The following is a 20,182-nucleotide window of genomic DNA, read 5'->3' as shown; positions in this document are numbered from 1 at the left end:
TTATTTCAAAATATAAACTGAACCGGTTTATTTCGGTTTGTTCTCTAATGGTTTGGTTGAAGACGGTTTTTTCAGTGGTTTATGGTAGATTAAATCTGAACCGTGGATATATAATGGGTACACGTGTTAGTCGCTTGGGGTAGAATTGCATAGAATTGTACAGATGGAAATTTCGGACGATTTCTACCCCCCTCACCCCACCCAAACTTGGCTAGTTGGCCATCCGCAACACGCAAAGTGTCTCCAAAAAAAGTGGCTGATACAAAAAGTGCGTACTCTTGGCTGTACTTGTCTCCACGCAGAGGCAAGAAGTCAAAGCCTCCCAGGCTCACCGTTTACTGCGGCTTGTATCGCAAGTTCTCGCACGTCGGTTTTTATATAAAAAAGGGAAAATATCGCAAGTGGGATGTGGCTACGGTCTCGACTCCCTATATTTCATGACCCGACGGAGGGCATTTTCAGTATTCTACATACTCGCTGAAACCCAACCCATCTCCCCCAAGACACCCCGGAGCTCATTTCGGAGAAATGGAGAGAGGGTTACTGTGACTGATTGCATCCCCTCTCTCTTTCTCTCTCTTCCTTCTTCTTCCTCCTCTTCTCTCCTTCTCTATATCCCCTCTTCTCTGCAAATCCCCAATCTTTGACGATCCAATCGATCGATCTCTCGCAGGAATACACTTAGTTGGCCATCGTTAGCGGGATCTCATTTTCTGAATTTCTGCCTGTTCTTCGATTCCAGTGACAGATCCAGTGTCTTACTTTGCTATAGGTTTCAGATCCGTCTCCCTATTTTTCGCATTTGAAAATTTTCAATTTTTTTTTCCGATGATTTTTTCTTCTTTTCATTCTTCTTCTGTTTGTTCATTGGCTTTGTTTTTGAATTTGACACAATTAGGGTCAAGTAATACGCGTTATGGATTCGTGGAGAGGCCATAGAACTGGTTTATCTGGCTTCGTTTTCCTACTCCTCGTTTCCACTGTTCTGTTGGGATTCTCACCCGTTTCTGCTCAGGTTCCTTTATTTATTTATTTATTTTTATTTAACATTTTTTCTTTGTTACATTGGGGTATTGGATGAACCTAAAATTGATGCATCAGTTGATTTTCAGTTTAAAACTTTTGAAAATTTCAGGAAGTTGAGTCTGAGGCGGGAACTCGCCAGGACCTCTCCAACGGATCTGGTAAAGCACTGAGCCGCCGTAGCAAAGTGAGTTGGCTTTCTCTTCTTTGCTTCCTCTATAGTTATAATATTTTGCCAGTTCGTTTCATTTGTTATTGAGAATGTTCTTCTCTAAATTATTTTGTTGCTTTTTTCCCAGCTTGGTAACGGTTATATATAAATTTGTTTGAACAGATTTTTGTAGACCACCAGATCGGCGATCAGAATGACCCTCAGTTACTTGATCTCACTCAAATCCCGGAATCTTCTGGTCTTGGGATTTTCGATGCTTTCTTTGCAAGTTTGTCAATGATCATTGTCAGTGAGGTTAGTGTACTTGTTTATTGCAATTATATTTTTGGGAAGTTCCATTTTGGTGCTATGGAGAATTATCAAATCTATCGCTTCTCATCTGCACGGTTAATATTAAGTGCATTGATCACAGTCCTGGCAAACTATCATATTAGTTCACTTATCTAGTAATAATTTCAGACACTTTATTGACAACATAACTAAGTAAATAAATAGTTGTAAACATTTTTATCTACTGGCAGGGGTATGTTTGGTTGACAAGAAATTAATAGAAAAGAAAAGATGATACTAAGGAGTTTATGTGTCTCTTTCGTTTATTTATCTTTTTCATTTTCTTGCCAACCGAACAGAAGCAATGACTTTTTAGGACCAGATGGTTGGTCAGTATTGTTAGGCTCCAGTCACTGAGGTGCTATACCTTTGGCTAATTCTAGAAAATATCCAGTTGTCCACATGGATTGGAGGGAGTAGCTACATTTTCAATTATGTTGTATCTGGTAAATGCTATTAGTTATTAAAAGAAATCTAATAAGTGCTGTTTAACAATGGTGATATTGCTAGATTGGAGATGAGACATTTATAATAGCGGCACTTATGGCAATGCGACACCCCAAATCAATTGTTCTATCAGGTGCTCTCAGTGCACTATATGTGATGACAGTAAGCTAGCTGGTCTTTTCTTTTCTTTTCTTTTCTTTTCTTCTTCTTCTTCTTCTTCTTCATCTTTTCTTTCTTCTTCTTCTTCTTCTTCTTCTTCTTTTTTTTTTTTGGGGGGGGTGCGATAGCTGATCTTTTCTGGTTTATAGGGTACTGGTGTAATTTTTCTTATCTTCTCATCCTCTCCCCTTCTTTTCCCTGTAACTATTTTTTCCCTGTAATGGTCATTTTTAGCGCATAATCCACTTCCATGGTTTTTCTTCTCTTGGGTGGTCAATGTGCGAGGTCCTATATGTTATTTGGTTCCAGCTATGTATAAGTGACCACCAGTTTGTTTCCTCATTATTAAGCTTAAATTCGATCTACATGGAACTAGGTGCTTTCCACTGGGCTTGGGAGAATCGTGCCAAATCTGATATCAAGGAAGCATACCAACAGTGCAGCAACAGGTACTTGTTCATTTTGCAACTAAAGGCTTTGTTTATACCTTTTTTTTTTTTTGGATGAATTGATATATAAAGATACTTTGTTTATACTTTTGAGTCTGTGAAATCAACATTTTACCTGGTTCTGTTGGCTAGAGAGAGAATGTTTGACAACTTGATTGGAGAATTGGATTGTTGGAGGTAGTTGTGTGTTTTTGGATTTTTTTAGCGTGATTGCAGCTAACCCTTCTATTTATATGCAACTCCATATCCATGAAATGAAGCTAGCTCTTCTATTTATATCCAATTCTATATCCGTGAATGAAGCTAAACCTTCTATTTATATGCAATTCTATATAAGGAAATGAAGCTAATCCTTTTATTTGTATGCAGTTCTATATGCATTTTTTGGGATGCGGCTTCTTTACATTGCTTGGAGATCTGTTGATTCAAAGTCATCACAGAAGAAGGAAATAGAAGAAGTATGTCTTGCTGTGTTCATCATTAGGTGTCCAATGCTGTTAATACTTCACACTAGCTAACAGAAAACACTGCATCCTCCCCATCCCGCAGCACCCCCCAAAAAAAAAAGAAAAAGAAAAAAGAAAACCTAAGTTCTACTCTATGTAAGGAGCACTCCTCTTATGAAATTTGGTTGCCATTCAACTCATTGTAGCTGCACAGGATGTCAAAATGTGCTTCAACCCATTGGTATAATTTTTATGTATACCAGATTATTTATGCAGTCATTTAGTTTATGCTTTCGCTGAATTATTTGATTTTAAAAACGTATCTGATAATTATTGCTGAAAAAAATATTTCTGCATGGTCCCCCCCACAACCCCCCCCCCCCCCAAAAAAAAATTGGACATTTGTTGCGTGTAATTGTATAATTCCAATATATTTTGTACTTTTTTTTCTTTTCAATGTTCCTAGGATAACATGTTTGGTGATACCAGCATGTTATCCTCAGGATTTATGAATTTTTTAAGTTTTCAAGGGTTTGGTAGGAAACTATCCTGTGGATATATTTGTATGAAAGAGAATCCTTTGCTTCTAAACTAGTTCTATCTTCTTGTTTTGTACTGTGATTCAGCATGTTCTCAAAAGATAGGTTGCATGCAACATATTGCTTTTCATTGTGATACTTGGGTTCATGTCTACTTATTCTTAGAAAATAATGCCTGACTTGTGGTGATTGAGCTAGCATGAGTATTTCATATGAATAAATAGCTAGTTTCTTAAAACTGATTCGAAATTTCCAATAGTTACTTTCCGTGGTTGGTGGACCAGGTAAGGGGGTCCCTTGGTCGATACACCTAATTCCACCTTTTACAACAATCTACTGGTAAATCATGTGACCCAGGGGGCCTTGTGGTCTTCCTGTCTAGAGAATTTCAGCCCAATCCAATCTACCATGTGGCAGAAGTAGGCGCTTGACCATGACTTGGTTGTGTGGACTGCCGGACCAGAAAACCCAAAATTTTATTTAAAGTTTTGCATATATTAAATGTTGATCTTCATAATTTGACTGCTTGGAAGTATGAGCATGCATTGGACTACTTATTTCCTATTTTTATCCTCTATTATAAACAGCGTGGAAGATTTGTATAGACTTTAGATATGAATATTTGGGAAGGATGATAAGTATCATTTTGTGTTTGGTCTTGGATGTGCACTCCCAAGGGCAAATTTGTCTTAAACATCATGCATGCTACTAGGGAAGTGATTATTGAGATTTAACAATGAGAATGTTGATTTTGGAGGAGGGGGTAATAACCTTGAAGCACCTATAACAATGCAATGTGGCATTTGGGTATGGTAATATTAATGTAATAATTGTACTGGGTGCTATAGAAAAGATCTATGAAATTCACCTCATTTTTCACCAAACAGATAGTTGAATTTAACAACAGAGAAGAAGAAGAAACGAATACTTGAAATTAACACATAACAAATATACACTTGACATAATTTGAAATATGCATAGCTAATTTCCAACTCTGCTGGAACTAACACTGAACAGAACAAAGAAAGAGGGAGAACAAAAAAAGTAGTAACATAGAGGAAAAAAAGGGCGAACTGAGGAGAGTAAAAAAATGTAGTAAAATAGAGAAAAAAATGGGAACTGAAGAAGAAGGGAAAAAAGAACAGAGAAGAAGTTAAAAAAAAAAAGAGGAGAAGAAGCGGAGGGAAAAAAAAAAGAACAGAGTAGAAGAAAAGAACCGAAGGAGGAGACGAGAGGAAAAAAAAAAGAACAGAGAAAGAAAAAGACGAAGAAGAAGAACTGGTGGCCGTTAGCGTTTAGAGTAGAAGGAGGAGAAAAAAAAATGGAAGAAAGAAACAAAAACCTTACTGGAATCAAGGTGCTACTGGAGGACTGGTACCAAGTGGAGAAGTGCCACTGGAAGAGAAGCACTGCTGTTTGGGCCTGTGAGCCTCAAGGCCTATGGCTGATTGTGCGAAGGAAGAGTCGAAGAGCTCGATCAGGGCCTCTCTTCTTGATTTCTTTTTTTATTATTTTTTTAATTTTGTTTAATTTTGTTTTGTTTTGTTTTGTTTTGTTTTTTTTTAAATTTTTTTTTTTTTTAAACAAAATGATTCCATACTTCTCACTGCATGGTATCACGGAGGCAAACCGATAGCGCTTAAATAAACAGAATCATTATAACTTATAAAATAAGAAAAACAAAAAGTACACAAAAGAAAGGTGCTTGCCCATGGTACTAGGCGTCCCAAGGCGCCCTAGGTGATACCTTGAGTCCCAAAAGTGCCCACCTTACTAGGTTAAGAAAGATGGTTGCCCGCCCAGCATCTAAAAATCTGATTGGACACCTAGGCGCCGCGTCCCATGTAGGCGACGCTTTAACAACTATAACATGAGTACTGTTCATGTGGGCACTGTTCACGTGCGGTTGATAGTTTAACTGAAGATTTGATGATTGATTGAAGATTATGTTGAGAAGATTTCAATGGAATTTATTTTAGAAAGTTTATATTTTAATTTTATTCATTCCTTAGCTAATAAGCATTGTATTAGTTAGTAGTTTCTATTTTTGGACTTCTTATTTTGTTAGATTTTTTAGAGATTCTATCTACATAGTTTCTAGAGTGTTGATATTTTTATTATTTCCTTTTTTGAGTAGTGTTGTGCATTTAGGGATGGTTTTTGTTAGTTTTTATATTTGGTTTGGATCTTTTATTTAAACATTGTACTGCTATAATAGAAGAGACAGTTGAGAAGTTAAGTTTGCATTTCTTTGGTCCAGTGGTTAATCTGGACAGGTTGTGAAGCTGTAACACCTCTTGTAGGTAAATTCCAAGAGCTCGATTAGTGGTGTGATTCCATTCTCACAGGACAGTTGGTAAAGTCCTTTTTATATCTTCTTTCACATGTAAAAATAAAGTTAGAGAAATCTGCTCTTAATATTGATTTGTCCCTACATGTGATCCTATTGCAATTGATCTCTTGTTGGCTTGAATGTTAGAGATCGATTCTGCATTAGATGGTCAATCAAATTTGACATGTGGCTTATTAAGAAAGCTCCATCTATCCAATAGTCAGAATGACCAAATCTTGTCCACAAGGCAAAGCAAGCTTTTTGTGTGGGAAAATCTCCCACATTGTATAGGAATCTTTTTCCCTTTTTTTCGTGGGGTGGTGGGTAATGCTTTGTTAATAAATGACACAAGACAAGATATTAGATATACAATCTAAATTGGTACAGCACATCCATGTGCTTCTTTACCCTGTATCTAGAGTACCAGTCTGGCTTATATATAATTTTTTACTAGCTATTTTGCATGAGGTAGTAGGTTTTATCTTGAAATTATTCAGATTTTGTTTGATTTTCCTATCTCTTTATTTATCTAGGTAGAGGAGAAACTCGAAGGAGGGCAAGGGAAAACAACTCTTCGCCGTTTCTTTTCAAGATTTTGTACACCGATCTTTTTGGAGGTATTTCTAGCTTATTTGGACATATGAACTGCATTGTTACATTATATTATGAAATGACTCCCATATTGTAGTCTTTGATACTTGTTTATTCACTCTGATATATGGTATTAGACAGTGCATCTGAAAATTTATATTCTTTGCAAAAGTATGCTCATATTAATGTTGTTTCGCTTTATCAATTTGTTTGCAGTCGTTTATTCTAACATTTCTAGCAGAGTGGGGTGACCGTAGCCAGATAGCAACAATAGCTGTAAGCTGATTTCTACACTTGGCTGATTTTTTTTTTCCTTTTTGACGGGTAGGGCCCAAAGAGAGTTGAACTCTTGACCTCTTCATTGAGACGAGTTGGTCTTTGCAACTTAGCTACCTCCTTGGGGTCACTTGGCTGAAGTCATCTGGTCATATATACTTTCTTCTTGTTCTTTGTCACTTTCGCTGATTGTATTAGCTATATGGGAATTGGACCCAAGCTGCATGTGAAGCCGTTTATGTATTTTTATGATTTGTCTATAAAACTGTTAGACACGGATGTGAAAACATTATCTTCTAGTGATAGCTTTCCATAAGGCCTTATGGTTTCTATATGTTCGCTAAATCAGTGTCTTAAAATTCCAGGTAAAACGTTCCTGAACTGCCTTGATAAGCTTATGGCTCAATAATGTAATACCAGTTTACAATAGCCAACTAGGCACTAATCTCAGTACGATCACCAACAACTTAGAGCAATACCAAATAACCGATTGATAAAACAGTAATAAGTATCAGATTAAGTATACTCTCAGACGCCTAACAAAACTAATAGAATTCGGGTGTGATGCCTACTTGATGTAGATCCCCATCATGGGCTGCAGTAACCAGTCTGCCCTTCGGCTGAGATCGAGGCCCAGTTGGTTGCCCAGTTGGTTCCCTATTTTTGGTTCTTTATTTCAGTATATTTGCTTCCAGAATTAAGGCCTCAATTAGCCCCATCGGTTCATCTGGTACAGCTGCCAAAAGCTGGCCAGAAGACTCCTTTTTTATGGCCTGCGATTTCCTTTACAACTGGCCTTTACAGCTGGAATTTTGGTTGCTTAGTTTGACTGGTCAAGTCGTCAAGATGCTTTACAAGAGGGGAATTGTTTTTTAGAAAGTCTTAGTAGCTGTTTATTTGTTTCCGAAAGTTGTAAGTAGAGTTTAGTTGCTATTATGCATTAGTTTCCTATTTGAGTTAGTTTCTAACTTGAGAACAAACTTCTAAATCATAATTTCAGACCTTTATTTAAGGAGGATTGCTGTAACAATTAGAGATCCTTGAATTAATGAAGTTTATGTAGCAATTGCTAGTTCCCAAACTCCTGAGAGAGGAAGTACATCGGCTGAGATAGCTGTGGGTGAGATGCCTAGGCTGAGATAGCCAATCCACCCACATCTATCTTGTTAAATTTATTCTCTTCTCTTCTTTTTCAATTCTCTGTTTTGTTCATTATGAGAGTGTTTGAGAGCTAGAATTAAGCTTGTTGGAGGATAAAAAAAAAAGCTTGTCAAGAGATCAGCTTGAAGAACCAGCCACTACCAGAGAATCAATTCTACTCTTCCTCTCTTGTATATTAGCTATCTTATAAATAGCTTTCTCCCCTTCCTTTGTGCTCAAAGTGTTACACAAGTCATCAATATCTTTGCCCTTGCTTTCCCCACCGTCTTCCTTGCTTTGTTTCTAGCAATCTTGTACCTCTCTTTATCGTCTACCTCTTGAGTTCTTTGTCAAGTCTTAAAATTGTCTTTCTTAGTCTTAATGGCTGCCTGAATTGCCTCATCCCACCACCAATTCTCTCTAGGGGCTAGTTGAAAACCTCGTCACCCCTAAAACATCTTTGGCCAAACATATTTCCCTAGCTTAAGTTTCGGCATGCTAAGGTGCATATCCAAGATCAACAACAATCTTTGTTCGGAGGTTGAACTCTCCCTAGGTATAACCTTACAATCCTTGCATAGTAGTCTGTCGGACCTTCTAGTAAGGAAGAAGTCGATCTGGCTAGTATGCTGCCCACTTTTGTAGGTAACTAAATGCTCTTCTCTCTTGGCAAAGAAAATGTTCACAATGGATAGATCATAGGCTATTGCAAAGCCTAGAACTGAGATTCCCTCCTCATTCCTCTCCCCAACTCCGTATCTTCCATGAACCTCTTCGTATCCTCTCTTATCTTGTCCAATGTGTCCATTCAGTTCACCTCCTATTATAATCCTTTCGCTAGGACCAAAACTTTGCATCAAGCCGTCCATGTTCTCCCAAAATTATAACTTTTTACTTTCACCCAATCCTACTTGGGAACATGCCAACAATGTTGACAACCTCGTTCACTAACACAAGCTTGAGGGATAAGGTCCTATGTCCAACTCTCTTTACATGCACCACCTCATCCTTTAATTCTTTGTCCACCACTATCTCCACCTCTACTACATTGGTCTCCCGAATACCAGAGTTTGAAATCATTCAACAACTTAGGGTTTTTTACCCTTCCATTTAGTCTCTTGAATGCATGCAATATTAATCATTCTTCTCCTCATAACATCAGTCATATCTGCCAAAGAATCATTGTTCATAAGACCAATCTAATCTTTCGTGTGGTAGGATTCGTAACTCGCACATGTATATGATGTAGTGTTTGTCGGTGCGGCTTGTTGCTTATGTGGGATGTCATAGCAAGAGGACGATAGGACGATAGGACATAAAGCAAAGAAAGAAAAGCGAAGAAAGAAAAATAATTAAAAAATATGAGGATCCATGCAAAAGGTGATTGGCTGATTACAATAAAATGCCGGCTACCTACTTGACAACTAGACACCTTGCCAACTATTGAAATTTCCCCTTGCTCTACTTCATGCATTCAATAATAGGAGCCATAATAGCACTGAAATTTCGAATGAAGTGCCAATAAAACGATGCTAGGTCGTGAAAACTTTTGACCTCGGCTAAAGTTTTGGGAACGAGCCAATCTACCACATTCTTGATCTTCTTATGGCCACTGTTCACACCATGAGATGACATAACAAAACCAAGAAAAACCACCTTAGGTAATGTGAATGAACATTTTTATGGTTGATTTAGAGTTTATCAGCACGCAGCTCTCTCATCACATGCCTGAGGTGGTCTAGGTGTTCATCTTGCGCCTTGTTGTATATAAGGATGTCGTCAAAGTATACTCAGAAATTTGACGATGAATGGTTGGAGAACTTGTGTCATCACCCACATAAAAGTGCTCAGGGCTTTGGTAAGACCGAAGGGCATAACTTTCACTCGTATAGTTTGTCCTTGGTCTTGAACACTGTCTTCCATTCATCTTCGGGGCTGATTTGTGTCTAATGGTACCCACTCTTCAGATCAATTTTGGAGAAGATGGTAGCACGGATCAACATGTCTAACATATCCCAGGAATTGCGAACCTATACTTGACGATGATTTTTATTGATGGCTTTGCTGTCGATGCACATGCGCCACGAACCATCTTTCTTTGGAGTAATTAGTGCTGGTACAGCACAAGAGGGGGCATTCTCTCAACTAAAAATGCCTTTTGTAGCAGGTTGTCCACTTGTCTCTTGAGCTCAGCATACCTAATAGGGCTGAGACCATAAGTGGGAAGTTTCGGTGAGATTGATCTCGGCACTAGGTTGATAGCATGTTGTATATTTCTCATCGGTGGAAGTTCGTCAGGTAAGTCATGGTTCTAGATACTTAAAATCAGAAAGTAACTCCCTTACAGGTTTGGGAAAGTTAGTCTCAAGTACAGGCACAATCTCTTTAGTGATAGTGCTAACCCGTTTATTCTCTTATTGCCAAAATATCTCAATGAGGTAATGCTAGGAGCTTCTTCTCAGTACACTGCCCCTTATGCTTTCACCTTCTTGCTCTGTGGCTTGCTTTGTGGACCCCCTTATGCTAGCTGTTTCTAGATTACAAATTGTAAAATCTGCTGTCGTTTGGCTCGAGCAACTAAGCTTTGTCTTCATCACCTGTATGTCGAGTGGATTGAACAACAAGGTTTGTTCTTGAAGTAAAAAAAATAACGCTATGACCCTACACCAAACCATGATATTGTCCGCTTGGGGGCTTTAAAATGTGTCATGACCATGGAAGGGGTGCTAGAGGTTATTAACTAGCCCAATCTCTTCCTCCTAGGTGATGTGGGACTAAAGAGCCTGCCCCCCTCAATGTCTCTCCCTTCTTGCCCAACCTTCGGGCCTCAACTGGTCTGAGTACACCTACAATCTGGTTTTGAGTTAACTAGTGACACCCAGCCGCATGGGCTGCTTGGCCTAAAGGCCAGTGGGTCTGGTCCACTTATGTAGGAACATGGACCTGACCCTTTATGTTCCTGTGGCTATATTTCTAGCCCAAGAACCTGTCTACATCACCCAAATATCTATCATGTGGCAGATTGGATAGAGTCCAAATTTTATGGACATGTAGACGCCAATGTCGTTCAAATGTAAATTTTCAGCCTAAACAGTCTGCTTAGTGGCAAATTTGAGGTATGAAAGTCGGGATATGAGATAGTGCATAGTAGTGTTCAGAGTATCGTAGGCATGCATGGACGTACATGGAAATCCATGCCAATACATGGGACGAGGGTATTTGATTGAATTAGACTTTGAATTTGACACTTGGGTAATTCAGACCATTTATTATCCATTTAATGGTTGGAATTACCACATCATCATTCGACATGGCACAATGAAGATGGGCTGCTTTGATAAGCTTACCAAAGCTTGGCCGTTCCCCTAAAATTCCATATATCAAAATTTTTTTGCATAAATAAGCTTGGGCACTCTACCCAAAAAATCTGATAGTAGTGCACTGTTTCATTGATTTTCAGTCTCTCTCTCTCTCTCACACACACACACTAATTACACTACACTGCTCTTATAGTGACAAATCCATCCATACATTGATATAGTTAGATTTGATCCAACTACATGCTGATTCAAATTTATGCATAAACAATGCGAGATGTGAATAAACTGGGCTGCATAGATACGAACTGACTTATATCAGGTTTTTATTTTGAATTAATTAATTTAAATCTTTTGCTGCGGCAGCTGGCGACCCACAAAAATGCTGTTGGAGTTGCCGCAGGAGCCTCATTAGGGCACACGTTGTGCACGTCAATTGCGGTAGTTGGGGGAAGTATGCTGGCATCCAAGATCTCACAACGCACAGTTGCTACTGTTGGGGGCCTACTGTTTCTTGGCTTTTCCCTGACTTCATACTTCTATCCTCCATTATAACAATGATTTTGTATATTAAGTTTATTCATTTTATAGCAGAATGATTTCCTCACCCTCCCCTCCCCTACCCCTCCCCTCTCCGCTCCCCCTCCACTCCCCTCCCCTCCCCTCACCAACCCTGAAGACCAGTGGATTGTTGAACAACCCAGTAACCGCAGATTTTGGGCAATATTCTTTTGTAAATTAGCAGAAACAAAAGAAAAGGATTTTTTTTTTAATATTTTTTCCTTGCTTGGCTCAATCTCTCATTTGGATCAGCATACCACCTCTTTTTGTATTTAATTATTTAATTATTATTATTATTATTATTATTATTATTATTATTATTTTTAATGATGAATGCATTCAACCCATTGTTTGAGAAATCAGAATCATAATTGTCTACCCGATTCAAAAATCGACTGATTTCTAGAGTTTTGGCCGATTCTGGCCATCAAAATTGGTAGAGGACAATCTAGCTGTTAGAACCTTTGTGATCCCACCCATGGTTAAGAAACTCAGCAAAATTTTGGATATTTCGTTATTTTTTTCATTGAAAATGAAATTGTAGGCGAAACACAAACTAGACACAAATTGGTTATTTCATTTCAAAATTTCGTTCATTTTGGTCCAAAATGGCACTATTTTGTGGGAATTTTGGTCATTTTATTTTGTTAATTTCCGCCATTAGCCCCCTAAAATAGCCAAGCGGATAATATGGAAAACATATACTTTTTGGTTGAAATTTTGGTAGTTTTGAATTGACCAAAATGCAGAAACAAAACGAGTTTTTATTAGTTTGAACTATTGAAAGTTTAATATTGCGAAGATTTAGATGGAGATAGAATACCAAGAGAACAAAAGAATTTGATTGAATAAATCTGATCAACTCTGTTCAGTAATTACACACAATAAGTAATCACCTCAAGGTAAATTCCGCAACCATCCCTCCTTCCCCTGAAGAAGGAAAAAAAAGAAAAATCCCTGACCAATTTGACTTCACTGGACTCAAGTTGGGGGAAAGAACCTATTAAGTTTGAAGGGTAATGCATAGAATTCCTCATTCCTGATATCTCCTTTGTAGTTTCTAAACTTCTCCCACCATGGCATACCTCTGTCCTTCTTTGACAACTTAACATCAACTGTATTATCCAACAAAACCGCGATAAACAGTGCCACTGTAGGAGCTGAAGAGAATATGGTATTTAAGAAACCATCAAACTGAAAACAAGAAAATAGAGAGTTACTGAAACTCAACATAATACATGAAACTTTCATTAAAAAAAAATAATAATACATTAAACAGAATAGAAATATTAATCCTAAATGACTCACCCAGGCAGCTCCTGTATGAACAGGTCCGTGTTTAAATGATATCAATGTCTGCACAAAATATTGAGAAATAGATAACCCGAGGAAAAGAGAGAGCCCTGTAATGAACAGGTTCCTCATTGAATTCATGTTTGTGAATTGCAGGAATGATAACCCAAGAGATGCTGTTAAAAAATAGAAGGCCATAAGTTCACATATTTGATATTTCTTTGTAGTCATATGTATACATTTATAGGTTATCAGCTAGAGTTATGGAAACTCAACATACTTATAAGACCGAATATAACACAGTACACTGCTGCAAATATAGGGTATGGAATGGACGCAAACAAAGCTCCAAATTTTCCTGCAAGTAATATAAGGTCAGCCTGGGTTTGAACAGTTAATGACAAAGGAAATGGTCATGTCTTGCTCCTAGAACAAACCTAAAATGGAGAAAAATATCATGAAACCAGCTGATACTTGAATGACTCGGCGGCTTCCAATCCGCGTTAGCCCAAGCAGCCCCACATTCTCTCTGATATTAGATCAAGAATAGGTATAAATTTTGAGTATAATTCCTATTATGTCATTTTTGGAACTATGCACTACTCTTTCAAAAAATGAAATTCAAGTTAGACATATGAGAAAGGTCTTACACAGAGACGGTTGATCCTGTTACTGTTCCAAAGAGGCCGTCAAGCATCACCCCGACACCCTTCCAACATTGAATTATCAATGATCAAACTTGAGAGAATAGAAAATCTGATTTTTTTTTTTTGTAAAAGAGGATTAGTAATTTACCTGCCAGCCAATGCCTCGGCTTAGAACATGGGCAGGAGGTGGAGTTGCCATAGCAAAGCGTGAGGCAGCAATATATGCTGCAGTGGACTGCAATTACAGAGTTCAAAAGATTTACTGGAAAAAGAGTATTAAGAACATAAGTGGAACTGTGGAGTGTTGACATAAAAAAACCTCAATCTGAGAAACAAAAACTGCTGCCATCATCGCAAAGGAATGGCCTGCATGGAAAGTTGGAGGACCCCATTCTAATGGATAAGGAAGCTTGATCCAAGGTGCAGATGATAAAAGATGAGCACTGTCCGCACGACAACTGGTTTTAGTTTTAGCTGATGCATGCTTGTAGGTTCCGACGACGGTGAGGAGAAATGAAAATGTCCATATGATTATGATGCTTATCAGAATACTAAATCGCTCGAATACTGGAAAATCTCTCACTATCTTGATGTGCTTGAGATACTGCATTCCAATAGAAGCATTTTTCATTCTCAGAATGAATTTTCTTTCTAGCCAATATAGCTCAAAACATTTCCATCATATTCAAAATGTCAGTTCAGGTACATTGAGCCTAAGATTGATCGAAAAATCTGGAGTCTATTTTTACGCATTCATTTATGCTCAGATTCATCTACCCAGTGTACATAGTCAACTTGTATGTACTCATCTCTATGGTGTCTGCTAACTCTCTGGGTTTTGTGAATACCAACACCTGTGTTCCTCCCCCCACCCCCCATTCCACCAGTCTCACTAGACTCTTATTCAACCGGTGGTTGCTAAGCTATTTGGTTTCAGAGGACATACCAGGCAGAGACCAACGACCATGAGAAGCATCGGTATACCTATTTCTGCACATGCTGCAACCTATAAGAATATCCCCACACATTAGATAAAAGTAGAAAGTTGATAGATAGAAATTGTTAGTAAAGGAAAGCAATATAAACAAAGCACCTCAGGGAAGCCTTGCTGTAGTAGTTCCAAACCAATTAGGCATATTACAGGTGACATGTTAAGTGGACTGAAAAACCTGCTTGAAAAAGAAAGAGAATTTCTGAATTACCATTCTCCTTTGATAAATTACTTACTATGAGTAGGGAAGAAAAAGAAGTTGCTATTACCGCGAAAAGATACCCCATAGCTGGCTAAAACCCAGGATGATCTGCAAGCTTGATCCTATAATTACTGCTCCTTGAATTGCCCTCATGGTGTGTAGAAACCTCTGCAACATGTCAAGGAAAGATGCTAAAGAGATTGAGAAATTATATTAAGATATTGAAATTTAGCAACCAATTAGCTTGGGATTTGGATGCATACTTCATGAGGATCAGGAATCCTCTGTAATGAGGAATCACCTATGATTGAGAGGATTGGTATCATATATGCATAAGAACCGCCGACAACTGCAGGTAACCGAGTCCCAAACAGAGTCTGAAGAAGGGTTTTGATACCAGCTACAAATAGAAGTGCTTGTATGACCCTAGCTTTGTCACCATTTGTGCCACCCATCAATGGGACCAGAGATGTTGGGATCATAACAGATGTTCCGAGCATCAGAATGTAGTGCTGAAATGCCAAGATAATCGTTTGGACTGCAAGGAAGTTGTTGCATTTAGTTTTCTTCTCAATCTTATATTTTCTAACTTGACAAGGGACACATTTGGGAAGTATTGTTATGAAATCATTGAAAACATATCTAAATTCGTCATAAATGACCCAGTTCATGATCTTTGCTCAGTAGACAATGGAGGAAATAGATTCAGAGATTGAAACAGGTAGATGAACTCACCCCAAGAAGGGTTTGAATCTATGCAATACTCTAGGTCCTGCATTTGTTCCTTAGGAGGATGGCTGATATCAACCATGGCGCCTACCATCTACCTTCTGCAGATGAACACATTAACAGAAATCATTGAAATTTTTTTCCATTTACTCTTGGTTGGCTAGAATTATTGTTTCAGTAGAGAAAAATCCAGAAAGCACAAACAGATTTCATCAGAAGCCTGGCCAACCCTTCTGATGAAATCCAAGTAATCAAATAAAACAAACTCTCTTTTCTTTCCCAATAGATGAAACTTCAAACAAAAGCACCAGCTGTTCTGCCTCAATTAAAAAGGTAAAAATAAAACAGAGAAGAAGAACTTGAGGGGACAAACCCTATTTTACCTCTCTGGATGAAGCTCAGCTCAAGCAAAAAAGTCGCCAAAGCAACTCAGAGCTTTACAAGATGCGTACTTAAGAGTTCAAAGAACATCAAAGAAGCGTAGAGTACTAAAAACCATACGAACCCATTTCCTAATAGTTCCAATCTTAGTTCCACCAACACCTCTGTAACCTATTGAATTGGTAAAACGTGAAGACAGAAGCTACAAAACTTGCAGCTTTTTCTGTATGAGACAAGTCCAGAAATGGGAAAAAGATGATACCCAGTTTATACGTTGAAGTAAATGAGTGCCAGATGAGAGAGAGAGAGAGAGAGAGTACAGTTTTTTTCCCAGATTGGTATTGGAATCTGTTGTAAACGGGTGAGCGCATTAGCCGTGGCATTTATTGGAGAGGATCTTCATTGATTATATATGAACCCAATAACAGAAGAGGATTCAAATTGTGAAGGGCCTAACGGTAAGATGCAGAAGGCGATCACGTTCCTTTCTTTTTGAATTTCTGTTGGAACTGCTAGGAGAGTCCTGTATTGCACAGCAACAATGACAGGTACACCCAAACTGCACAAGTACGCAAGTAACTGGACCCAAAAGGGCAATATTGTAAATACGAACTCTAGAAATTGGACGGCTGAGATCTTCTAATCATGTTTCACTTCTGACAAGGTGTCTACCGAGGGTCAGAGTCCCAACACCCTTCCCTCCATGTAGTGTTGTGGGCTACAACCTGGAATTTCTGGTTGTTTGTGACAAGTGGCCACAATGCAGAGAGCAAGAAGTTTGAAAGGAAAGGGTTTCGTTTTGTAGGCTACTCTTTTTTTTTTTTTTTGGTAAAATTGTGGGCTACTCTTCCTCTCTATGCAAAGAGGTGCTGCAACTTGACAGCATTCAGTTGACAAATGGCGGCAGTAGGTAGTAGGGAGTTATTCTCGTGTGATATTTCCAAAACCTCTTTACATAAGAAAAATAAAATAAATAAATAAAGTGTTGCGTACACTTACACAGAGAATATAAATTATCAACTATGAACAATGAGTCTAACGATTGGGAGGGCTGACATATATTCTAGCTGTTAGATCATCACTGTCATTCACAGTCTCCTTATAAAGAATTTTTGTACCCAGATACATTGATGCCATCTTTTCACACACTTTATCTTGGGACATTTCTTGTGCCAATCGGATAAGATTTTGTTTCTGAAAAATATATGAAAAAATGGTTTCTCGAGGAAAAATTTAGCCTTTGCATCCAAATCCATAGGGGGTAAAATGATCGGCTTGACTCTCTTAAAATGAAAAATAACCACTCATTTTTTATTTTTGAACAGAGAAAATAAAATTAGATAGAATGAGGTATATTATACAGCAAATCCGACCTAACTATATACTGTTTTTTAGATATAGCCTCTTTGGCTATAGTTTTAAGTTCCCTTATATATCAATTGTTTTTGGTCATACAAAAACTAGGGTGGATAGGATGATTATCCATTTCTACACTTAATGAAATAAGAGTTTTTAGCCATAATATTAGCAAAACGTCATGCTTGTTATTTAGAAGCCATTCGATTTCTTTACCATCGCTCCAAACTTGATCCACCTGCAACCGCCATGCTCTTGCTTTGGTCATTCCTTGGAGTAGTCCTAAAGCCTCCGCCTCACCATCCTTTCCTATCAGACAATAATTTGTTTCCAATAAAATGCATTTTCCACTAGAAATAAGACATAGAGCCCATGCTGCTAAATTACTAAATGCTTCCTTGACACTGGTGATGATGATGGTGGTTGTGTTTCTGTGTGGGGTTGTGAAATCATTAAAATTCGACAAATCAGATATCACCTTTGACTTTGAAATGTGATTGGGCATTCCATTAGAGATCCAGAATTCAACCTACTTGAGGATTAGGTGCAAATCTGGTTTGTGATCAGAAAAGAGGCATTGATTTCTATGTTTCTAGATAAAATAACTAGTGAACATAATTATCTAGAAAAACCAAGTTAGATCCTTTTTAGGAATGATTCCTGAGTTGAAGCAATACATTATAAATTTATTTACTGAAGAAACCGGAATTTGATCCGGTCTGAGTCCCAATGGGCCAGCAGCCCACTCGTCTTGAAAAGTCGCAATCAAATAACAAATGATACAAAATCTCCCGCTGGTTGTGGCAAAACCCACACATGAGATCAATATCCACCCATTTTGATAACACATCTTTGGTAAACTAGCATTGATAGTTCACCAAAGAAAAAGCTTAAACTTTTGAGGTGGATATTGATTTTCCAAAAAAATCGCCATCGCCGTGAGCATGGAGAAGCAAAAACACCTGTGGGAACAACCATTGAAGTTTGTTAGTGAATTTTCCTTGAGAAACTTCGCAGCTAGGCTAGTTTTGAAGGATCCCTCCTTTGAGAGGAGACACCACCATTTATCATGCTGGTGGGATAAAAGTACCTAAACAATAACATTAGTAAAGTGAGCAGACAGTTAAGAATTCAATAGTTCTTCATTCTATTGAAGATTGACATTGAGATCATTTATACCTACAAATTGACAACTGGGATTTTGAAAACTGAGAAGATCGAGAGCTAGATTTCCATTACAAACCCATGGATCATTTTAGAAGAAAGTTGTAAGACCATTACCAATAACCACTCACTTGATACTTCCTTATGGGCCCATTAGGCCCTTCGTGCATCCACAGGAGCTGCACACCCCACAGTGAACAATTCCCCCTTAATGAAAAAAAAAAAAAAAAATCCCCAATATATTTCCATTTCCCAGATTGTCCATGTGGCATGCAGCTGGGCCCATTTACCAGAGGACAAGAGATTGGTCCACTTCCTTAGTAACCCAATGACACCATAATTCATATTGACTGGTCTGAAATCTAAAGGCTCTCATCTCTACAGAGAAACGGATGCCTTCAGCTCCGTCAGTCCTTGGCGTGAACTCTGATTCTGGAAAAGGTGCCATTTCTCGGTGTCTCCACTCTATGGCTGCCCTGCCATCACCCTCAAAGATACCGGCGTCAGAGTCGCAAGGTCCGAATAGATTCGATTATTGTTTTCCTTACTCTTCTTGCTCTTGAAATCCACAGCAGTGTTAGGAGATGTATAGTGAGGTGAAGGAGTTGCAGGTTGAAATTTCTTGCACTGGGAGAGGGGGCGTGCAAGTAAATGAAATGCGGCGGCAAGAGGGTAATGACAAAGAAGGGAAAGGTGGGGTGGGGTGGGGTGGGGTGGGTTGGGGGCGGGTGCTGGGGTGGGTTGCTGGGAGAAGAGGGCGCCTTGGGTGGGAAGGCTTAGACGGTTAGGGACACGTGGGTATAAATGTATAATACTATGGAGGGAGAGACACTGTTTTGTGTAGTTTTGTAAGTCCAAACCTGATTTTATGTATTTTTATTAGCACAAAGTTTTCTTTTCTTTCCAGGTGGCTGAACGATGGGACCTCTATCTCTCCACTTCTCTTCCCTTATTGTCTGTGGTCCCGATGGGCCATCGTAAATGGATCTCATTTACCGTCGCCTAGGAAAAATTCAGTCTTTTTTGTTAATTAAAACATAAAATGGGTAATTTTATAAAGAAAAACCCAGAAGTTGGTAATCATGCAATTTCTCCAAGCTTAAAATGAGTTTAGCTGTGTTTGATAATGTTTTAAAAAAACGTTTCTGGAGTTTTTTCGTTTTATAAGAACGAAAAAAACAATAAAGGGTTTGGTGCATTTATGGTGTGTTTTGTTTTGTTTTGTTTTTTGTTTTTTTTTGGAATAAAATGTGGAAAAAAAAAAATTGAAAAAAACGAGAATTGACTCCATCGTTCCAATTTCGTTCTAAAAAAAAAAGACAATTTGACACAAAAATTGAAATTTCCATTTTTGACGCAAGTTGTAATTTTTGGAACAAAAGCATTACCAAACGCTGCCACACATTTTTTTGAGGAAAAAAAATGGCATTTTAAATGATTAATTTGATATTATAAAATTTTATAGTTGACACATTAAATATTAATATTTAGGGATAATTAATAGACATGGGTTATTTCCACAATCAACTTATATATATATATATATATATATATATATATATATATAAATTATCAACCCAGTCAGGGGTCTGGAAATCATAAATCTCATATTCCCATAATAGGATCCATGCCAAGTG

The 20,182-nt window shown here is 38.1% G+C and overlaps 2 protein-coding genes across 6 annotated transcripts; one reads left to right on the top strand and one right to left on the bottom strand.

The window, feature by feature from the left end:
* Nucleotides 1-406: 406 nt before the first annotated feature.
* On the top strand, nucleotides 407-11,828 carry LOC122071169 (GDT1-like protein 4). Of its 3 annotated transcripts, XM_042635484.1 has the most exons (10): nucleotides 409-772; nucleotides 899-1,015; nucleotides 1,136-1,210; nucleotides 1,358-1,489; nucleotides 2,036-2,134; nucleotides 2,508-2,580; nucleotides 2,950-3,038; nucleotides 6,431-6,514; nucleotides 6,705-6,764; nucleotides 11,588-11,828. In XM_042635484.1, exons 2-10 carry the CDS (start codon nucleotides 917-919, stop codon nucleotides 11,774-11,776), a joined length of 900 nt encoding a protein of 299 aa, XP_042491418.1. In that variant the 5' UTR covers nucleotides 409-772; nucleotides 899-916; the 3' UTR covers nucleotides 11,777-11,828. The 3 variants fall into 3 exon arrangements, with proteins under 3 accessions (XP_042491419.1, XP_042491420.1, XP_042491418.1); XM_042635485.1 differs by lacking the exon at nucleotides 6,705-6,764 and having other exon boundaries at nucleotides 407-772; XM_042635486.1 differs by lacking the exons at nucleotides 6,705-6,764; nucleotides 11,588-11,828 and adding an exon at nucleotides 6,817-7,096 and having other exon boundaries at nucleotides 408-772.
* Nucleotides 11,829-12,599: 771 nt separating this feature from the next.
* On the bottom strand, nucleotides 12,600-16,534 carry LOC122071160 (nucleobase-ascorbate transporter 1-like). Of its 3 annotated transcripts, none has more exons than XM_042635467.1 (13): nucleotides 16,346-16,534; nucleotides 15,651-15,745; nucleotides 15,179-15,453; nucleotides 14,983-15,083; nucleotides 14,816-14,891; nucleotides 14,669-14,728; nucleotides 14,042-14,326; nucleotides 13,871-13,957; nucleotides 13,726-13,784; nucleotides 13,513-13,604; nucleotides 13,356-13,433; nucleotides 13,091-13,251; nucleotides 12,600-12,976 (listed from the first exon to the last, which is right to left on the bottom strand). In XM_042635467.1, the coding sequence occupies exons 2-13, from the start codon at nucleotides 15,736-15,738 to the stop codon at nucleotides 12,764-12,766; spliced, it is 1,575 nt and encodes a 524-aa protein (XP_042491401.1). In that variant the 5' UTR covers nucleotides 15,739-15,745; nucleotides 16,346-16,534; the 3' UTR covers nucleotides 12,600-12,763. The 3 variants fall into 3 exon arrangements, with proteins under 3 accessions (XP_042491401.1, XP_042491400.1, XP_042491402.1); XM_042635466.1 differs by lacking the exon at nucleotides 16,346-16,534 and adding an exon at nucleotides 16,028-16,317; XM_042635468.1 differs by lacking the exons at nucleotides 14,042-14,326; nucleotides 16,346-16,534 and adding an exon at nucleotides 16,028-16,320.
* Between the last annotated feature and the right edge of the window lie 3,648 nt (nucleotides 16,535-20,182).

This window comes from Macadamia integrifolia, unplaced genomic scaffold, assembly GCF_013358625.1.
Source record: "Macadamia integrifolia cultivar HAES 741 unplaced genomic scaffold, SCU_Mint_v3 scaffold_190A, whole genome shotgun sequence".
Classification (NCBI taxonomy): domain Eukaryota; kingdom Viridiplantae; phylum Streptophyta; class Magnoliopsida; order Proteales; family Proteaceae; genus Macadamia; species Macadamia integrifolia.
This window is presented reverse-complemented; position numbering and strand designations above follow the sequence as displayed.

Bases quoted from the DNA above. Each gene is read 5' to 3' on its own strand.
- LOC122071169 (XM_042635484.1), top strand. From the start codon at position 917: ATGGATTCGTGGAGAGGCCATAGAACTGGTTTATCTGGCTTCGTTTTC. The intron at 2,581-2,949 runs GTACTTGTTCAT...ATTTGTATGCAG, and splicing joins TACCAACAGTGCAGCAACAG to TTCTATATGCATTTTTTGGG. The intron at 6,515-6,704 runs GTATTTCTAGCT...ATTTGTTTGCAG, and splicing joins GTACACCGATCTTTTTGGAG to TCGTTTATTCTAACATTTCT.
- LOC122071160 (XM_042635467.1), bottom strand. From the start codon at position 15,738: ATGGTAGGCGCCATGGTTGATATCAGCCATCCTCCTAAGGAACAAATG. The intron at 13,958-14,041 runs GTTTTTTTATGT...CTGTAATTGCAG, and splicing joins TTTTTGTTTCTCAGATTGAG to TCCACTGCAGCATATATTGC. The intron at 13,785-13,870 runs GTAAATTACTAA...CAATGTTGGAAG, and splicing joins GCCGAGGCATTGGCTGGCAG to GGTGTCGGGGTGATGCTTGA.